The 19,241-nt window shown below is 48.5% G+C and overlaps 2 protein-coding genes across 7 annotated transcripts in view; one reads left to right on the top strand and one right to left on the bottom strand.

The window, feature by feature from the left end:
• The first annotated feature begins 812 nt into the window (after window positions 1-812).
• Window positions 813-6,314, top strand: LOC120824879 (phospholipid phosphatase 3). The gene is made up of 6 exons (XM_040186016.2): window positions 813-1,350; window positions 3,314-3,471; window positions 3,557-3,843; window positions 3,931-3,988; window positions 5,247-5,423; window positions 5,504-6,314. Exons 1-6 carry the CDS (start codon window positions 1,143-1,145, stop codon window positions 5,600-5,602), a joined length of 987 nt encoding a protein of 328 aa, XP_040041950.1. The 5' UTR covers window positions 813-1,142; the 3' UTR covers window positions 5,603-6,314.
• A 757-nt stretch (window positions 6,315-7,071) lies between these two features.
• adgrl1b (adhesion G protein-coupled receptor L1b) overlaps window positions 7,072-19,241 on the bottom strand; it is a 22,439-nt gene continuing 10,269 nt past the window's right edge. For 3 of the 6 annotated variants that reach the window (XM_078080402.1, XM_078080401.1, XM_040186012.2), the window contains 21 exons: window positions 18,047-18,254; window positions 17,263-17,527; window positions 16,828-17,167; window positions 16,451-16,744; window positions 15,938-16,041; window positions 15,609-15,794; window positions 15,464-15,502; window positions 15,187-15,367; window positions 14,976-15,098; window positions 14,589-14,806; window positions 14,324-14,497; window positions 13,470-13,682; window positions 13,156-13,376; window positions 12,959-13,025; window positions 12,755-12,843; window positions 11,450-11,618; window positions 11,212-11,361; window positions 11,027-11,123; window positions 10,825-10,935; window positions 10,447-10,470; window positions 7,072-10,135 (listed from right to left, as the gene is read on the bottom strand). In XM_078080402.1, coding sequence (XP_077936528.1) covers window positions 8,136-10,135; window positions 10,447-10,470; window positions 10,825-10,935; window positions 11,027-11,123; window positions 11,212-11,361; window positions 11,450-11,618; window positions 12,755-12,843; window positions 12,959-13,025; window positions 13,156-13,376; window positions 13,470-13,682; window positions 14,324-14,497; window positions 14,589-14,806; window positions 14,976-15,098; window positions 15,187-15,367; window positions 15,464-15,502; window positions 15,609-15,794; window positions 15,938-16,041; window positions 16,451-16,744; window positions 16,828-17,167; window positions 17,263-17,527; window positions 18,047-18,254 — 5,273 coding nt within the window. In that variant the 3' untranslated portion in view covers window positions 7,072-8,135. Of the gene's footprint in view, window positions 10,136-10,446; window positions 10,471-10,824; window positions 10,936-11,026; window positions 11,124-11,211; window positions 11,362-11,449; window positions 11,619-12,754; window positions 12,844-12,958; window positions 13,026-13,155; window positions 13,377-13,469; window positions 13,683-14,323; window positions 14,498-14,588; window positions 14,807-14,975; window positions 15,099-15,186; window positions 15,368-15,463; window positions 15,503-15,608; window positions 15,795-15,937; window positions 16,042-16,450; window positions 16,745-16,827; window positions 17,168-17,262; window positions 17,528-18,046; window positions 19,226-19,241 lie in introns of those variants that run through there. The other 3 variants (XM_078080403.1, XM_078080404.1, XM_078080405.1) reach the window with 3 other exon arrangements.

Raw genomic sequence — 19,241 nt, 5'->3', positions numbered from 1 at the left:
ACCTGTCCCCGTTTCACCTCCCTGTTGGACCCCAACTGTCCCCTCTTGTCTTTCCTGCCCACCTTGGCTGTGACCAGTAGAGGTCTTCTCTGGGCATGTCCTGCTCAGATGTCCCTCTCTGCCACACCGGTAACATTTCGTGCTGTCAGAGTTGACAAACATCACATAGTCAAACCCATCCACCCTTAATTTGAACACCACGTTCAGATCCTCGTTTTTCTTGTTGAGGATCATGTAGAGCGTCCTCTTGTGAGATACCACGTGTCTCAGGAGAGGGGATTTGAGACCCGAGGACACCTTATTAATGGGAGACACGACCACCCCGTGTCTCGACAGTTCTCTGGTCAACATCTCGTCCCTGATGAACGGGGGCACGTTAGAGACCGTGACTCGGGTCGCTGGCGTGGCGAGAGGCAGGACGGGCACGAACGTCTCGTTCACCACGATCCCCTTCTCCACCACCATGTTGGCTTTGTCCACGCTGTCTATGAACATCACCACCGCGTTGTTCATGCGGGCGGCGGACTTTACGCTGCCGTGACCGACCATCTCCCCCACGGCCAGGCTGCAGTCCTCCACCGAGCACGGGAAGCCCGGCGGAACCTTAACGCCGTGCTTCCGCGTCAGTCGGGTCAGGTCCATGGCGGCGTTTAGCACGCCGACCAGCGCGAGCCGATCAGCCGCAAAAAACGCGCACTGCACAAACACAGACCTCTAAAAACCAAGTCCACACAAACTCTCTAGGTTCTCCACATTAACTAGTGGAAATATCCACACGGAAAACAGTATCGCTCTCAGCTCCACGCTCCGTCACTCAGAGAGAGAGAGAGAGAGAGAGAGAGAGAGAGAGAGAGAGAGAGTTCTCCGCTCCACCGCGGTCCGAATCTCCTGCAGCGAGTGAGGACGAACCCTGCAGAATTTGTGATGAAATTCAAAATGCTTAAAAAAGACAGGTCACTTTTAAATTGAGGCGGCACGTGGCGTGGGGCGGGCGTGGGGGGGGGGGACCTTAAATACTGTGTCAACTTGTGCAAGTGCTTAGCTTGCAGTCTCTCCGCGGAGTGAGTGTTTCAACGCGCGCTCCTGACGTTTCTGATGCCAACAACTTCTTTCCTCCGAGCGTCCGGCCGCAGCCAATCGTCATGTTGGATAAGTTGGGGGCTCAGTGCGCCGGGGTCGTGGTCTCCAGCGCGGACCTGCAGCTCAAACTGACGGACAACAAGAGCAGCCTGGCCGCAGCGGGGATGGGGATGGAGACCGGCACAGGGAAGAGACTCATAGAGATAACTGGTCCGGCTTTATCCAAAAGAAAACTTCTGATCGGTTTGGATCTCCTCTGCCTCTGCCTGGGTAAATATCAAAATACACATCAAAAGTACTGCTGCTTCATTAGTAACCTTCTTTATTGAAGTGGATCAGGAACGCACACAACCAAAGCACCCGTATAGTGTCATTCATCCCAAGTAAACAGCATAAAATAAGTGAATAATTGTCAAGTTCTGATACAATGTGACCATCAAATCACATGGACTTAATGCATTAAGTCCATGTGATTTGGTGGCTGTTGTTTGCATTGGATTGCAGCAAAGTGTTTTGTATATTTTGTTAAGTGAACGGCATAGAAAGTAAAATTTTCTTTTAGCCATGTATGCGTATTTAAAGCTGATAAAACAGTCGATGGAATTAATCAATGGACTGTTTGGGTCATTTTTTAAGCAATTGTGTATTCTGCTCCAACCTCTCAATTTACGAGGATTTTCTTTGCTGTTGTCTTGTGATTGTACCTGTGAATGTCTTTAGTCTTGTATTGTGTTGGTCAGACAAAACAAACCTGTGACCTGATCCTCACGGGCGTCAGCTCCCATAAACACTGGCTTTCATTCCCCCAGAGTTCCTCTGCTGAATGTTCCACTTCGTTTCCATCCCTTTTTATTTAGTCAACAAAGACAGTCCGGGACTATCCGGGCCTGGCGATCGGGCATGTGGGCCTTCACAGTATGAGAAACAAATTAGCCTTATAAGTTTATCCACAGAAGGAGAAAAGAAAAGAAAAAAAGGAACTTTTTTCGTCGTCTACATGTATCCCTGGCTCTCCTTTCTCCACTTATGCTCGCTCTCGAGCGCTCCGTGCCAGCTGCTTTGTGCATTGCCGAGGGAATTCTACAGTTTCCATGACAACCTCTAGTTCTCAGGGTAGAGCCGGGCCAGGGGGAATTGTATTTGGTATATATAAAACATGCACGATCCACCGTGTATGTGAGTGTGTGTGTGAGAGAGATTGTTGCTCTCTGCAATGGTCCCTATAGTAGCAGAGGTTATGTAATGTCAGCTAATTGGGAAAAGCTGGACGGAGAGGTAGCTTGTAATAACAACAGACATGAGACTCTCTCTTTCTCTACTGTATGTGTGCAGGCATGCAAGACGGAGAGGGAGAGATGGGGGGCGGGGGGGGGACACTCATGAGACAAACAGAGACAGTGTGAGGCTGGTTCTGTCCTGCTGTAGCGTTTGCTCCTTGTTATGTGGGGTAGAGAGCTGTCACAAACAACCCCCTCTTTCTCTTCTCATCATCAGACACACAGACAGGCAAACACACACACACACAAATTCAAAGCATAGTTTCCACCCTGTTTTTGTCCTTTAAAACTATATTCCTTGTTGGAGTACTGATACAGAAAGCGTTGTCACATTCTGAAAGTTGGCTTCAAAAGAACCGGATTTTCTATCACTATTTCTGCAGAGTTCTTCCATTGCTGTGTGTGTTAGTCAACATTGCAATTTAAAGACATTTGGCTGCTTTTGTTAAGAGTCTAAAACCCTGTAATCAGCCCTTTGAGGCTGTACTTTGACACAGCACTGCTTTTAGCTAAATGCTAACATTGCTCATAATGGCAGTGACATGTTAATGTTAGCAGGCAATTAACCATTTTCCAGTCTCAGTTTAGTGTCCCAACACTTCCTAGTAAGCACAGAGTAAGAAAGGATTGATGGGCAGGATACGAGTCTTTTTAATAAAGGTTTGGGGCAAACTCAAGTGCTAGACCTCATGAAGGCTCAATACAATTGGTACTGAACCACATGTTTCTACTATATATTTCAAATGACACTCAGTCCTCGTCTGCGCAGATGTATGACACCTATTTTCACTGGATACAGATGTTTCAACAGATGTTGCATTTTTGCAGCCCATTGTTTTGCGCCTCTTTCCTCCTCACACGCATCGTCTCCACATTCCCATTCCGGAGGGGAATGTCTACGCTCCCACTGCGGATCATTGGGTTCTCAAGTCATCTGCGTTCTCGTCATCCTACAGCTTCCATCCCTTTCTTTGCGTGTGAGCTGAAAGCAATGAGTCCATACAGGAGGGGCTTCATGTGCGGGGACCCCAGCATCGCCTATCCTTATCTGCAACGAGAGGCCATACCGGATGAATTGCTCATCACGGGAGGCATCATCATCACTGGCCTCACTGTGAGTACTGGTCCTCGTGAACTCCCCACGCGGTTCTTCATATTCATGCAACGAGAATGTCTCGTGACCACGTGTCCACCCACAGATCGCCCTCGGGGAGTGCTACCGAGTGCGCTTCAGAGGCGTCAGCTCCAAGGCCTTTGTGAGGAACCTGTACGTGTCCTGTCTGTACAAGGAGCTGGGCTGCTTCCTGTTCGGCTGCTGTGTCGGCCAATCACTGACCAACATGGCCAAGCTGAGTGTCGGGCGGCTGCGACCGCACTTCCTGTCTGTGTGCGGCGTCACCTACGCGACCCTTAACTGCACACCTGGAACCTACGTCGCAACAGTGACCTGCCGCCAGCTCGACCACCGGCTGGAGGAGGAGGCCAGGTGTGTGTGTGTGTGTGTGTGTGTTAATGTACAGTGTTATTATGCTTTTTTTTCTACGTTTTTCTAAATACCTCTCCATATTTTTAGGAAGTCCTTCTTCTCTGGTCACGCCTCCTTTGCGATGTACACAATGCTCTATTTAGCCGTGAGTATCATCCATCCACCCGTCTATCAATCAAACAATAACACATTTTCTCCCCCACGCACACACGCTGGCACGGTTTACTGTATCTCCAATTACCATCTCTTGATAAAATGCTGAGAGGGAATGAATGAACCTGGGAGCCATCTTCCGCCCAGTCAGTGGCAGAAAGAGAAGGAACGAAAGAGGAGAGGGAGAAAGAGAGGGACTAAAAGGAGAAATGGGACAAACAGAGCCAGCTTTGTTCTGCTGTGGGAGGAGTGTGACCTCGCCTCCCTGCCTCACTGCTCTCCTCTATTGTGCGAGTGTGTGTGTGTGTGTGTGTGTGCAGGCTGCTTCGTCTGTATGTGTTTATGGCACTCTGTTAGTGTCCCTGAGCAAGTGCCTGATACATGTGCGCATACAGCATATTAATGTGTGGGAAGTCTTGGCTTGCTTGTTAAAAAAGGGTAAAAAGGTAAGATGAAAAACAGGCCATGGAAGCTTCATTAAATGCGTTCTGTTCGATATTCAACACATTGCGCCTCATTCCCAACCTACACTTTTAGGGACCAACGGGTTCAATGTGTTGAAGTCTTTGCAGTTCAATTAGTGCAAATTTGTTTGGTAACATTATGTGCTCCACACAAAAAAAACTTGTTTTTATACAGTTGCTAGGCAACCACCCAACGAGTGCTAACATTAACACTGACCCTTAACAGCATGCTACCTGATAATTAATATTCCAGTTTGAATTAATGAACATTTTTTACTGAAATCTCAGGTATTGCATTAATTTACCTACAGGTCTCCATATTTAATTAAAATAAAAAAAAACAAGAAAACGCTTCAACTAGAAGAAAAAACGCGCGATGCTCATCAATGCAAAAGCAGTGTGAAAAACAATTCACTCATTGAGAACATTTTTTAATGAGTCGCCCAAGGATGCATAAACATGCCCTGTCTTCTACCCAACTGTGTCTCTTTCTAACCTAAAATCAAGTTACTAGGGGTTGTAGTCAAATGACTATCCACTCTATACTTACTAGATAACACATTGATGGAGCAGAGCGGTGAGTTTAGCATCAGTCTGTACTAATAAATATAATCTAACAAGGTAAATCCCATAGACATACATGAGGAGTTCCTCACATCTGGAGGGTGCAGGCAACAGGCTTAAGGAGGGAAACTGTGATTGGGTATCAACGAAAATTAAATCACAGTAACAAATATTGCCCCCGTTTTTCTGCGCTCTAAACAAGGCGTTCGTTTTCCCACGCAGTTTTACCTTCAGGCTCGGTTGACGTGGCGCGGAGCCCGGCTGCTGAGGCCGGCCCTGCAGTTCTTCCTGCTCCTGCTGGCGGTCTACACGGGTCTGACCCGCATCTCGGACCACAGGCACCACCCGTCCGACGTGCTGACGGGCTACATACAGGGAGCCCTCACTGCTTATTGGGTGGTCAGTATAACCTCCGCTGCCTGAGTGTGTCAACGTCTGTTAAACATCGGCTTGATCGCGTGCGTTTGTGTGTTTCTCAGGCCTTCCACATCTCGCCCATGTTTAAAAGCTCAAGTTCAGATCTGTCTCCGACCGAGACCCCGGACAGCCCCTTGTCGCCGCACCACACCGTCTGCTAAACCCTCACGTCCACCAACCCCTTTGTGTTCAAACGGCTTGGGTTCACCTTGGAAAGACAAGGACTTTGAAGAATGTGAGACTATTTCCTGTAAAGTCAAACCCCGTACCTCAGTATGTGGACAGTGTGAGACGGAGACTCAAGTGGCTCAGGTGACTCAAGTGGTGGAGGGACGGTGCTGCTAACAATACAGGTTGCTTGGGGGAAAGCCTGTTCTTCTGTCCATGCGACCTTAACTTCACATTTGATGCTTACCTGTGAGATGAGACGACAGCAACCTCTACCACACTATACCTGTGAATATATATGCCCATCTTGTACATCTTGAATTATACTGTAAAAGCACTTTTTTAGTATTATCACTAATAATTTTCTATGTAGCATGTAATATATTTTATACAAACATTTGATATAAGTTGAACTGTAGGCTTTTTTTTTACATAAACCCAGTGAATGTAATGGTGTTGAAGGAAAGCACAATTAGCGAGAAAGCAACTCTTTTAATGCGTGTTGTTTCATTTAGATGTGGTATTTGTCCTGTTTTCATTCAGTGTGTTGCACAATAATGAGTCTGACTAGGTGGATGTCTACACAATAGATATAATCTTGTTTGAAATATCTCTCAGACTTTTTCATAATGCCAGACTGTTGCTATACTACTTATCACTCCAAAGGCACACAGGTCATTTAAATAAAAATGTAATTTTTTAAAATAATCATTGTCTCTTCTAAACCAACAACAAGGAAATTGTATTTTGTGTTGATGTCGGCCCTCCGGACAAAAGTGGAAGCGTTCCTGACTTGCTGAGTCGTGGCTCTGCTCCCCCCCCCCCCCCCCCCCCCCCCGTTGAGGGCCCAGCGCGGAGCTCTCCTCCTCCCGCTGGAGCTTCAGCTCAGCGCAGTCTGGATGTAGACGCCGAGTATAAGACTGACATTGACTGCAGATTTGATCTCCTCCCCTTCCATTAACGCTATCATCTATTTAGCCGTTTTACCATAATTGCATCACAGGCGTAGCGCTACAGAAGATGCTAGAATTGGGCGGTAGTTGTCTTTAGGTTTGTCACTTTAACGTCACATAGTTATTTATTTCCAAGAAAGAAGAGAGGGTTGACATTTTTTACGGCATGAAAATGTAACTTTGTCCAGATGGTTGTTTTATCGAATTTATTTATGAAGTATCAAAAGTAAAAGTACTCATTGAGCAGACCACTGGCCCCTGTGAGAGTTCCATTATTGTGGATGAGATTATGGGAATATTAGCACTGATGCATAAGAAACATTTCAATTGTAGCCGGATGTGGCAGATACTTAAAGAGAATACTGATGGGCTGTCTACGTTTGTAAGAATACTTCATATTAAACTCATCACATGTTCAATAAATACTAAGTAATTAGTAGCTGTCATATAGGGCAAAGTAGAATATACCACGGAAGAACGCAAATGTACTTAGTTACATTAACACACAGTTTGTAAAGGCATTTTTTTTTAATCTGTTAAACTTTCTTTTCATTATACGCGTCAACAGTATTTCGCCCCACTGCACATTTACATTTGTCCTTCTTGAAAACCTTGTTCTCTCTGTACATCCTCACAAAGAGAAAGACTGTAACATTAATTTCACATGTTTACTTGAACTTCAATAGCAATACAAGACAATCAGAACACTTGAGGTCGATATTTACAAGGATCTCAGGGGGGGTGCAGAAAAGTTCTGAGGTTTCATATGATCTCTGGCTCAGGAGTCAATAGTTCTGACGCTATGACAGGCTCCATGGCAACGACTTCCATCACCAACAGGGAGGGCTGGTGGGGTGCGCTTGATGTGAAATGGGATCGGTCAAGAGTTCAAAATCAGTAGGAGGGGACGCGTGTAAGAGGCCCCCCAGTTGATATCGATAAAATGCTTCACTGTGATACATTAATTATACAAGAATGATGTATATACACGCACTCGCTCGTCCTTACGCACACACACATGCTCATCAAGCTATTCACGCACACCTGCTCACACGCATACTCTTCAGCACTTTCCTCCTACGGTTTGTAGCCTGGTAAAGCCACTATAAAGTCATGCACATGTTCTTTGAAAGGATTTTTTGGCAACACACAAGTGCTTTTCTTTGACACACTGTTTGCTTGCTACAGAGAAGGGAAACACGCAGCCGACAAACCAATAGGAACTCAGGACGATGGGCCCATAAGGTTAAGCACCTATGAGGCGGGAAGACACAGAAGGGTTTTTAGGAAAGAGGAGGTAAAGAGAGGTACAGAGGAAGTGGCACAGGAAGAGTTATAAATGGATCACAGTCATAGAAAAGTAACAAAACATGAAAAGGGGGAAGTCTCGTGGTGATCGGGAGATAGAAGCAGGGAGGAGCCATCGCTGTCGTCGTCACTGCCGTCATCATCCATCATCATTATCCTCTTTGTCGTCGTCGTGCTTTCCCCTCCGCTAGATCTTCTATATTTGTTATAACCACCGTCTTCCTCCTCGTCCCTGGTTTCTATGCCCCGATCACCACCGCCCTAGTCACAGGCTGGTCACCCGCTGCATCTGTCCGTCCTCTCCCTCCGACGTGGGCTCCGCTGAGTACGCTGCCTCCCCGTTGGACGCCACCGGCGGCGGCTGGTAGAAGGTCTGCAGGTGATTGGGCCGTGGGCCCAGCGGGGGTCGGCCCAGGCTGTAGGGCAGCTCCAGGGCCGGCCGCTGAGGCTGCCCAACGGGGCTGCTGACCTCTTCTGGACCTTCCGGGCTGCTGTCCGGGTACGAGAGGGTCGGAGGGGAGGTGCGTGTGTAGAAGCGCGGCGGGGAGCTGCTCCGGCTGTACACCTGGGGGGAGTGGCGCGAGTAGAGATTGTTTGGAGGCGAGTTAGTTTCTCGCGGGGCGAAGATGTTCGTTGGCGGGGAGCTTCGGGGGAAGATGCCGAGGGGAGGCGAGCGTCGCTCTCCTGGGTAGAGTGGGGAGGGGTTTAGATCTTGAGCGTAGATAGGTGAGGAGTCAGTGTCGAGGTCGAGGTCAGGGGTCAAAGGTAGAGCGAAGCTGTCAGAATCTTCCCGTTCGCCGTGATACCGAAGAGACCCTCTATCTTTCCCTCTTTTCCTCCCGTCGAGACCGCCGTCTTTGCTCTCGAACAGGAAAGATTCGTCCCTGTCTATATCCATTCCTCCTCTCCACACATCCAGCGCTCGATCCTTCTGTTTCTCACTCTCTCGTTCGATCCCCGCTCTCCACCCATCCCTGTCCTTTAAAAACAAGGATTCGTCTTTTTCTCTGTCCATCCCACCTCTCCATCCATCAATCCCAAAGTCGTTCTTCTGTGTTATAAAAGTCTCTTGCTGGTTTGTCTCCCCGCGCCACACTTCCATCCTTCCACTTCTCATCTCCAGCAGATGAGATTCCTCCCTCCCTCTCTCCATTCCAGCCCTCCATTCGTCCATCTCTTCATCTCTTGCCTGAGAGGTAAAAGACTCGTCCCTCCCTCTCTCGTTTCCTGCCCTCCATTCGTCCATCATTTCTTCTCTTTTTAGGAGAAACGTCTCGTCCTTCTCTCTGTCTTGGCCACATCTCCATGCTTCTACACCTGCCTCCCTCTGTTTCATCAGCAGGGGCTCTTCCAGAGCCTTGTAAAGGGACTCAGACTCTTGAGGAGGAGGGGGAGGAGGAGGCGGGAGGGGCCTGTCCCGGTAACGCTCCCTGTCTCTCTCCCTCTCCCTGTCCCTCTCTCGCTCTCTGTCGCCCGCTACGCTCGGGTCGCCCGTGCCGCGGTGCCGCGATAGGGTGCCGGGCGTGCGGCTGAGGGTGGAGTAGGGCCGCGCCTGAACATCAGGGGGGCGCACCTGCTGCCTGTCCTGCAGCCCGCGACGACTCAGAGTGCCTTGCAGCGACCTGTCCCCGTCTTTCAGCAGCTCACGAGACTCAGAGTCTCCAGAAACCCGAGGGTGTGACCAGCCGTCCTGCAGGCGCGGTGCGGCGGCGTGGTCTTGCCCACGCGCTGCGGAATGTGTCTCGGCGTCCGTGGTGTGGTGCCGCGTGTGCGCCCAGGCCTCCTGTGCGTTGTGGCGCGCGTTTGGCTGCATGGTGGAAGCCCAGCCCTCTTGGGGCTGCTGCGCGTGGCGGGTCAGAGTGGCCGTGTGCGCGAGGGCCGCCCTGTCGTGATGCTGCGGCCGGGCCAGGCTTCCGTAGCGCTCGGGGGGAACAGGCATGGCGGCCGAGGGCCTCAGGTTGCTCTGCACCAGCTCCGAGATGATCATCTTCTCCAGCGCAGCTGCGTCAGACAGGTTACGGCGTATACCGCCGCCGCCGCCGGCCAGATCGGTGGCCCCGTGTGGGGTGAGGAGGGCCGGGGAGATGTCATCACCTCCCATGCCGACTCCTCCCTCCCGCAGAAGGTCAGTGCTGCCCACCACTCCAGCTCGGGATCCGGGTGTGGTTCCCAGACCGTGCAGGGTGAAGGTGTTGGGCGTGTAGCCTCCATTGAGACACACACTGTCCAAGCCACAGGACTCCTGGCTCTGGGACACTCCACCTTCTGTTGGGAGAAACATTATGATGGAAATTAGCAAACAGGGAAACCCTAAAAGATTCACATTAAGAGATTCATGTAGATGGAGGTGTGAATGGAGAAGAGAGCGCAGCGTTCATGTGCCTATTGAGGGTGTGGCTTTCCAGATTTTGGCATTGGAAATATTCCTTGATGAGATGTTCAGTTATGCACCCACATGAGATGTATGTTATGTCTTTATGGTCAATAATTACTGTGTGCAAATGTTGCACAGGTTGTCTATGAACAGGGAAGTGGCGCTCAATGATTTGGTGAGCACAATAAAGGGGAGCTCGTACTGTGTTTGGTTCTGAAGGTTCCTACTGGTCCACGTGAAGACAGAGGGACAGAGAGGGAAAGTGTCAATTTAAAAGACAAACATATAGAGGTAAGAAACAAAAAACAGCACACAGGCATAAACCAAAAACCTTTCAGCTTTTAATTACAGACATTCAGAATGTACAGAAATCAAAAAGAAATGACAAACTGAAAAGGGAAAAGGTCTGGAAATATTTTGGACAATGTTATCTTATCCCAGATGTCGGCATGTATGTATAAGTAGTGCTCATGCAATTTCTGTGTTTTGACACATAAGTAAACATAAGACAGAAAAAGAACACAGAGAGTTAGAGTAAATAATCTCAGTAGCAAACATTTGTTAGTGTTATGTAATGTACCTGTGGAGGCGAAGGGTTGGTTGTAGCCCTGCGTCAGCATTGTGTCATATGGAGAGGCTCCGGCATGAGTCTGCAACACCGGGTTTGTCAGGAAATGATTCCCCAAAGCGGCTGAGGAGAAAAAAAAAGGGGGCCATTGATAGAACTGAAACACAGCGGAGGCACCAAGGCTGGTATTCAAGTCAAAGTCTCGGTTACCTACCTCGGTTAAGAGTGGGTGTGTTGTTAACGTCTGCAGCGATGAAAGACGATTCAGTCTGTCTGCGAACGGTGTCGTTCCACATCCTCCTGATACGACTCTGGCGTAGAAACATTTCAAGGTCAAACACATTGAGAGAGAGAGACGAAGAGAAAGAGCCTGAGATGGTGGCGTGCATCGTAACGTACCTGTCGGTTAGCAGTCGCTCTGCGACTCTGGCTGCTGGTGTAGCGGCTGTTGGAGCGCAGGGCGGCACCCTTCACAGAGTCCGGGGAGCTGGAGGAGGAGGTGGCGCAGCACTGCGAGAGGCGCAGGCACCGGCCGTAGTCCTTCTGACCCTGCAAGCAACATTCAAAGACAAATGCTGAGGTTACGAGTGGGGTCCAACGGTCTGACATGGCAAGATCCGCGAGTAAAGAGACGGACCTTCCTGGCGAGGGTGCAGTGCAGTATGGTGATGAGGAGGCCCTGGGCGGTGTTCAGGGAGGAGAAGAGGTAGGCCAGGATGAGAGACGGAGCGCACAGGAACATCAGGCCAGAGGACCAGGTGACGCTCTGCAGGAAGAGCAGCGTCAGGGAGCCCACCGCCCACGCCCTGGAAATCACATTTCATTTTCATTTCTGACAACAAGAGTTCACTCACCTAAATCTGTTAGTAATGGGATTTTTTTTCCAGTCCCCGGGCTTTAAAGTTACAGGTGGAAGCTTTAAGAAAGATTACTTTGTGTCACATTCGCTCAAACTGTCACTTCATCCCGGCATTAGTACATGATGCAGATAATCTGTGGAATAAAATCAGGTTCCTCCTCTTAGCGCTCCTAATGGCATTCGCAACTCACCCGAAGAAAAACAATCAATCAGGGCTGAGAAGTCTCTAACCCAGCAGTCAATCACCGCTCAGACTGTCGAAATAGGCAAAGCTGATAAAATATGAATCAAGATTATTTTTCTGCATTGCCTATTACCTGCCTCATATCGCAATCATAAAACTTACTACACAGTTTCCATTTTAGGACCCCTCTGCTTTTGCCGACACAAATTGTCAAACCTCTGCAGATTTTTCCGACCCCTATAGGACTTTGTGATGTCAGGAACAGAGGATGCTGTGACAGGGTTGAGGTGTTCACTTAGATGAGGCTTACAAAAGCCTCCATGTCTGCATGAGACCGTTCAAACACTGCGACTGATAAAAGCGACCTTCCTTCAAACATCTAGCATTGTAAACATTGTGCTGTTCTGGCCGCCTGCTCCCAATGCTATAAAAAACACACTCTATTGTTCCCATACGTTTTAATCCATACTTATCCAGACCAGAATTTTATTTGCTTTACTTACTGCTGACAAGACAAATGTGGTGCAGCTCTTTTTCTGATCTTGGAAAAGCTGTCAATGTCTTACTTTCAGCTTTTCAGAATCATTCTGTTCAACAAAATAAAATAATAAAACTATTTAACTGAATTTACATTGACTTGGATTAGGTCCATCATACACTAAAGACGGCCGTCAAGTTAATTTATTTACAACCTAATATGGATTTATAATATATATATGTATATATATGTATATGTATATATATATATATACATATACATATATATCAATAAATGTCAATTCTACTTTACTATTTATAGTTATTATTATTATTCACATGTGGTGTTGGAGTCACAGTGACTGGAACACAACGCTATCTACATATTATACCACACAATGGAACAACAGGTGACTCTGTACCTCAGGTTGTCATGGCGACTGGAGTCTGGCTTCAAAGCAGCAGTACTGTGCATCTTGTGTAAGGTCATCACCAAGACAATCAGGTTCAACTGGGAACAAAAAAAGAACAAAACATGTCTCAACATCATGCTAATACACACTGATGTTTAAAAAATACTTTCAAATGATTGCGTCCAAAGGGCAGCATGAATTATCCGTACGCACCGTAATGACGACACCAACCGGTCCAAGGAAACTCCAGATAAAGTAATTGTCTGTTCGAAGCCAACATCTACACGCACACACACATCTCATGGTTAATAATGATCTATTAGATAGCTGGAATGCAACTGTCTTCACCCCAAAATGTGCACACAGGAACACACACACACACGCACAAAGACACACAGTCGTCAACGTACGCAGTTTTTGAGCCGTAGCCTCTGAAGTCAATGGCTGCGGAGACGGCCACCACCAGCCCAGGAATGGAGTATCCACACAGGTAGAAATACTTCCTCCTGGAGTTACGTCCCTCAAACACCTCCCGCTGCAGCAAGTACAGTTCCACCCCCTCCAGACACAACCAGCAAAACACTGAGAGCAGCGAGAAGTGCAGCAGGCCGGCAATGATGGAGCACACCACCTGCAGATTCACATACAGCAGAAGGAATGCTCGTGTAAAATGTTTCCCTAAACAACAGGCTTCAAGATACGTGCGTAATGCATGAGCACTCACTGTGTATTGCGTCTTGTTGGCACCAACGAGGAACAGCAGTTCAGTGACGAGCAGGTTGGCCCACAGGTTGCAGTGGATGGTGCTGTGGTCTGTGTGCCACGGCGCCCCCTGGCAGCACAGGGTGGTAAGGCAGGTGGCCAAACACACCAGCGCTACAGAGATGCCAACCCAGGAAACTACATAGACGAGAAGCTCTTCTACACCCACCCCGAACTGAAGAAAAGAGGCAGACGGGGGGAAAAGTGCAGAGAGATTTAGTCCGATTTTTTTTTTATCTGATCAAAATGACATGTATGCAAAAACAGGTGCAGGATTGTGAGTGAATATCAATGTATTTTGTGGTGTTGAGTCCTCGTGTGCCTCTGGTTGTGTGTCCCAATGTGTTACATAACATCTATTCAAGTGAATAAAATCACACCCAACAAAGAGGACATCTTGCAACGAAACACTTAAATTCAATTTCATGCCAGCACATAATAGCCTGTGGTATTTATCACTCTCACACACACACACACAACACGCAACCCCCACCCTCCCCTTCTGTGCTTGACTTATAAACGTTTGGACGGCAGGGTGCGGGTGAAGTCCAACTGTGCTTCAGCAAAAGGGCGAATAAAGGCGGAGTCCGGAAGCCTTTGTTGGTTCGAGAGCGGAGCTCATGAAGTTATGGTTTGGCGCGCGGCCAACTCGAACGAAGCAGTAGTGGCAGTGATAGTGTGTGAAACGGTCCATCAATACATCTGCACAAAGGCTAAACGCTACACTTCATTGTGTCTCCAGAGAAGGTACATGCGAATCAAGAGAAAACACACATACTTAAACAGTGCGGCGTGTTTGTGGAGCGTGTTACTTACGGCAGGTTGCTGATATGTCATGAGGACGGCGTAGCTGGAAAGGTGGTTGCAGGCACAGGTAGTGTGTGTGTTGTTAGTGTGTAACAGACGGCAGCCCTGCGTAGACCACCGGCCGTTCCCAGAAGCCCCGGTTCCGTTCCAGAAAGAGCAGTTGGGGCCAGAGTGGTTCTCCAGCTGTGGGGTCAAAGGGACGCAAAAACATTTGTGCTTATAGTACGAAGTGAGCAGAGGGAATTTACTCTTTTTAAAGATTTTCCAGACTGACCAGCAGGTGCCTGAGAGTGAAGATCACCGGCTCGGAGAGGTACACTCTGTTGGATCCTCTGTGCACCGAGGCGGAGATGACGTGGGAGTTGACCACCAGGCTCCGGCGCCTGGCCTCCGCTTCCTGGCCAAGCCCCAATCCGAGGCGCAGGGTGGAGTTCTGGGTGGTCAGGAAGGAGCCCAGGTTCTTATAGAGGGAGAGGACCAGCTTCACCTGGCCTGCAGAGGAAAGGAACAGTGGAGAGGAGGTTTGAGTCTTTCTGTGGACAAAAGCTAGTATTACTTCCACAGTCCGATGTCCGACCTGTCCCATGTTGTGTTTTACCAACCCAGGACACATACTTTATAATACCCAGCTGCATAAAATGTTGATTAGTTACTCAATTACCATTGTTGCTGTACTGTTGCAGAGCCAGTGCTGATATCTGCAAGATGCTGTCGCTGTCGTAGGAGTGAGGGAACGTCAGGTCCTGTATGTCCGCCTCCGTATTCAGTACATACACCTCCAGATCTGTTCACAGACATACACAAAAGCTTAGTCAAACTGTATCATCTCCATTTGCGAAAAGCAAAAACACTAAAAGAGATGGACCACGTACCAACATTTGGTGCCCTGTCACTGAAGCGGCCTTCATAAAGATTGTTGGCCAATAGAAATGCTCCTTTCTCCACTGCGTCTAATAGCAGCGAAGCTGAGCGGGACTGGTCAACACCGCTCATATCAGCCCAGGACACCAGAGCCTCAGGACCCAACAGGTTATCAACCGTCTGAACAACCGCCTGACAGAGAGAGAAAGACAGAGGGTTGGATTCTTATTCTAGGCTATCTGCCTGTCTCTCTGCCTGTCTCTCTGTCCGTCTCTCTGTCTGTCTTACCTGAACATAAGCTCTGCATGTGCGTTCCCTCTTCTGCAGCTGAAAGGAAGAACAGCAAATCTACTGTTAGAATCATCATTGCTGACATTTATCGCTCTCATTTCCAGGAAAGGTCAAGTACACCTCTGCACTGACAACCATTTACCTTGTTGTAATTGCGCGCTGCTGACTCTTTATTGGCTGGTCTCAAGGCCTGCAGCTGAGAGTCTAGGATGTCCAATAGCTGTTCAATCAGCTTGACGGACATGCTGACATCACCCGCGTAGATCCGTCCCCGGGTCAAGTTGACCAACTCCCCGGCGATGTTGGCCGCATTCTCTCCGCTCTTAATCTGGAGTGAGGCGGGGGTGTTTGTAATGTCAAATATTTTGACATTTAAGGGAGAGCTGCTTGTTGGCTGGCTTTAGGGGATTTGCACAGCGTGTATGTGTGTGTGTGTGTGTGTGTGTGTGTGTATGAGACTCTGTGACTAACCTTCTGTGCAATTTGGCTGACCCAGGGAGAGGTGCAGTTGGAAAGGTCAGGCCCTCTGGAGCTCCAGCCCACCGGAGACTGGATGCACTGATAGGAAGCGATACCTGCAGAAACAGAAAGCACGACAAACCGCGGTTTGTGCTTTGCGGGACCTGAGGTGGTTCCCATGTATCTCTCAACCTTACCTGCAGCTCAAAAACTGTTTTTCTTACTAGATACGGATGATATAGTGCAGTAAATTAAGAGTTTTCCCTCATGATTAGTTCATTATTTACTCTCCTTTTATCTTGGTTGGGATGTTCATCATCTGATTCCTTTCAACTCTGAGACACTAACTTTGAAAACTGAACCAATAAACGTACTGTGAGAAAATAAAATGATAATGCTAAATGCTAAAAGGTAAAAAGGCCTATATATTTCATTATGCACATAATTAGACTGTTATGGATTATCTACATCATCTGCATGACAACCAGATGTGAGGCCCGCTCACATCTCTACAGCCACACCTACCCAGTGACCCTTTTGGGCACGGCCTCTCCACATTCTCGCCCTTCAGCGTGGGCGGCCACTGCACCCCTCGCGCCACCCGGCCCTCACATCCGCCCACCTGACCGGGGCCCCCGGGAGCCAAGGGGACACGCAGAGGTGGGCGTGGGGTCAGAGGGACCATGGCTGTGATCGGTCGCTGGTCAAAGGGTCCTCGGTTGATGACGCCAATGGGGTGAGAGGCCGACGGCCGCACCGGGGTCAACGAGACAGTGGCCGTGTAGGAGCGGACGGTCGTCATCAGAGACGAGAGAGGACCTGGAGGGACGACGGCGCTGTTGTTTCTCCGGTTTCAACACACACATGAAATGTCAACCAACAACAAGGGCACTTCCACGGACCTTTAGTGGGCGGTGGCGGCGTAAACTGCAGCGGGTATCTCAGCACGTAGTAGTTGTTCCACACATACAGCTGGTTGTCTCTGGGGTTGTAGTCGATGGAGGAGATGTACTGGTAAGGGTTGGGAAACGGTATTTGAACGGGCAGCTCCTGCCCCCGGCTGGTGTCGTAGGCGTAGATCACCATGTCGCTGCCACCTCGGCCCTCGGCCTGCCCCTCATCGTCCTGGAAGATGGAGCGCACGGCGTAGAGCACCCCGCAGGCCATGAAGGCATTGCTGGCCCCGCGCTTGTCGAAGCCAGTCGCCCACGTTCCCTCAAAGCGCAGGGTGTACGGGTTCACCTGCAAACGGGACAAGCGGTACAATCCAGTAAGAAAATAAAATAAAATCTTTTCTCGTCCCTGTCATCGATCTGTTTTGCTTCCTTCTTCTGTACCTGGCTGACCACGATGCGTCCGTTATTGGCTTCAGTAGAGTAGATCACCCAGAGGCCGTTCTCGTCTACTGCCAGATCGATGTCTGACTTCCCCCCCCAGCGGTAAGGAGAGGTGTCGTGGTAGTTGGCGTTGACCACCACTGCCTCCCCGCTCTTGATGCGTGTCCGCAGGTCATATTTGACCAGATTGCGCGTCCGCTCCTTGTTGTAAAAGACGGCGCCGTCATACACCACAAAGCCTGTACCGTCCACGCGGCTGGGCAACCTAGAACGGAGGAGGACGAAAAAATGAAACGTGCATAGCCAGGTCGTGACACTCTTAATAGTACTTATAGAGATTTAAACGCCCTACAAGCACACTTTTGTGTGTGCAAAGCAGTTGAGGCCGGAGAGGGAATGGCAGACTCGACTCGTTCTAAAGACAGGTGCAGAATTAGTCTTTACACAATCAATGGCAATAGCAGGATAAAGTCACTAGTCTTAAATATAATAAAACAAATTGGGCTTTAAGTTATACAAATCTAAGGGTAAAACTGTATATCTTTTTGTTGCTTATTGATGTTGCCATGGATACTCACTATTACTTGGTGCTTAACATTTTAAAGTTTTAGGGACTTTTAGAAAGTCAATGTTGCTTTATTCCCATTTTCTATGAAAAATAAACCATTTTGATTTTCTTTGGAAGGATTTCACAATTTAAGAGGTTTAAAATGCCAATCATAAGTGTCCAGAGCCCATGGTCACGTCTTCAGCAATACACAGTTTACACAGCGACGTTACTCACTTATAGGTGGTGGTGACCCTGTTTTGGCGATAGTCGCCCCAGGAGGCGTACTCGTACAGAACCTCGGTCCTGTATGGCGTCCACGGCATGACGTACAGCCTGTCACCCGCCTGAAGCGGGTCCTTACACCACGCCCCCGACTGATGCTCCGCCTCCAAGAGAGAGGAGGCCGGCTGGATGCTGAGCAGTGAGCCGGGACACACGAAAACTGGGAGACGGAAGTGAGGAGGGGAGGAAAGCAGGATGTGAGAAAGAAGGGTGACAGAAGAAAGTGAGGAGGAAAAAAGAGCGGAAAGATAGTGGAGATGGGGAGAAAATGGATCGATACATGAAAAATGTATAGAATTAAATGCAGTTGATGCAGCAAGATGAAGAAAAGAGAGTGAAGAGAAAAAGAGAGAGGGATTTAAAACACTTGCGCTGATCTTGAGGCAAGCAACAGAAGAGTTTGTGGTGAGTAATACAACAGGGACACTGCAATGAAAGGTGTGCGAGTGTATTTATGTGCTTCTTGTTTGTATGTGTGCATGTGTGTGTACGTAAGTGTTGGTGTGGGTTAGTGCAAAAAGAGTGAAAAAGGGGTGTGAGGTAGAATCAGGGACGCAGAAGGCGGAGCTAAATTTTGCCTTAAAGTGAATGAGAGGGCAGGTTAGTTTACGCAGAGCACAACGATTGGTCCACCCACATGTCAATAACTGTATGAACACATAAGTATATCGTACAGTCTCACGCCGGCATGCAAATAGACATGCACACACACACTCACACACGGAAGCAGTGCTTGGTAAGCACACATCCAGAAGGATATAAAGTCACACACATTTGGTCTTATTTTTCCTATGAAGATAAATAAGGGGCTCTTCCTATAAGGGAAGAAAAAGGAAAATAAGCAGGAGGATGATCAGACAGGAAGGAATGAATGAGTGCAAGAAAGTTGTGGGGAAAGGAAGAAGTGAGAAAGACAGGAAAGGTGAGAAGATTATGTTTATGTTTGTGTGAGCAGTTATGTTGATGTTTGTGTGTGCACAGAGAGACTGAGGGAGAGAAATAAGAGACAGTGAGATCGACCAGGAGCAAGAGAGGAAGAAGAGGGGGAGAAACTGGAGAGAGAAAGAGAGCGAGAGAGAGAAAAGGAAGAGGGACTATGTGCAGAACCTGGATAAAATTGGATAAAAGGACTGGTTCCAACCACAAG

The sequence above is a fragment of the Gasterosteus aculeatus genome, chromosome 9 (assembly GCF_964276395.1).
Source record: "Gasterosteus aculeatus chromosome 9, fGasAcu3.hap1.1, whole genome shotgun sequence".
NCBI classification, from domain to species: domain Eukaryota; kingdom Metazoa; phylum Chordata; class Actinopteri; order Perciformes; family Gasterosteidae; genus Gasterosteus; species Gasterosteus aculeatus.
The sequence above is the reverse complement of the archived record's forward strand: the minus strand, read 5'-3'. Positions and strand labels throughout refer to the sequence as shown.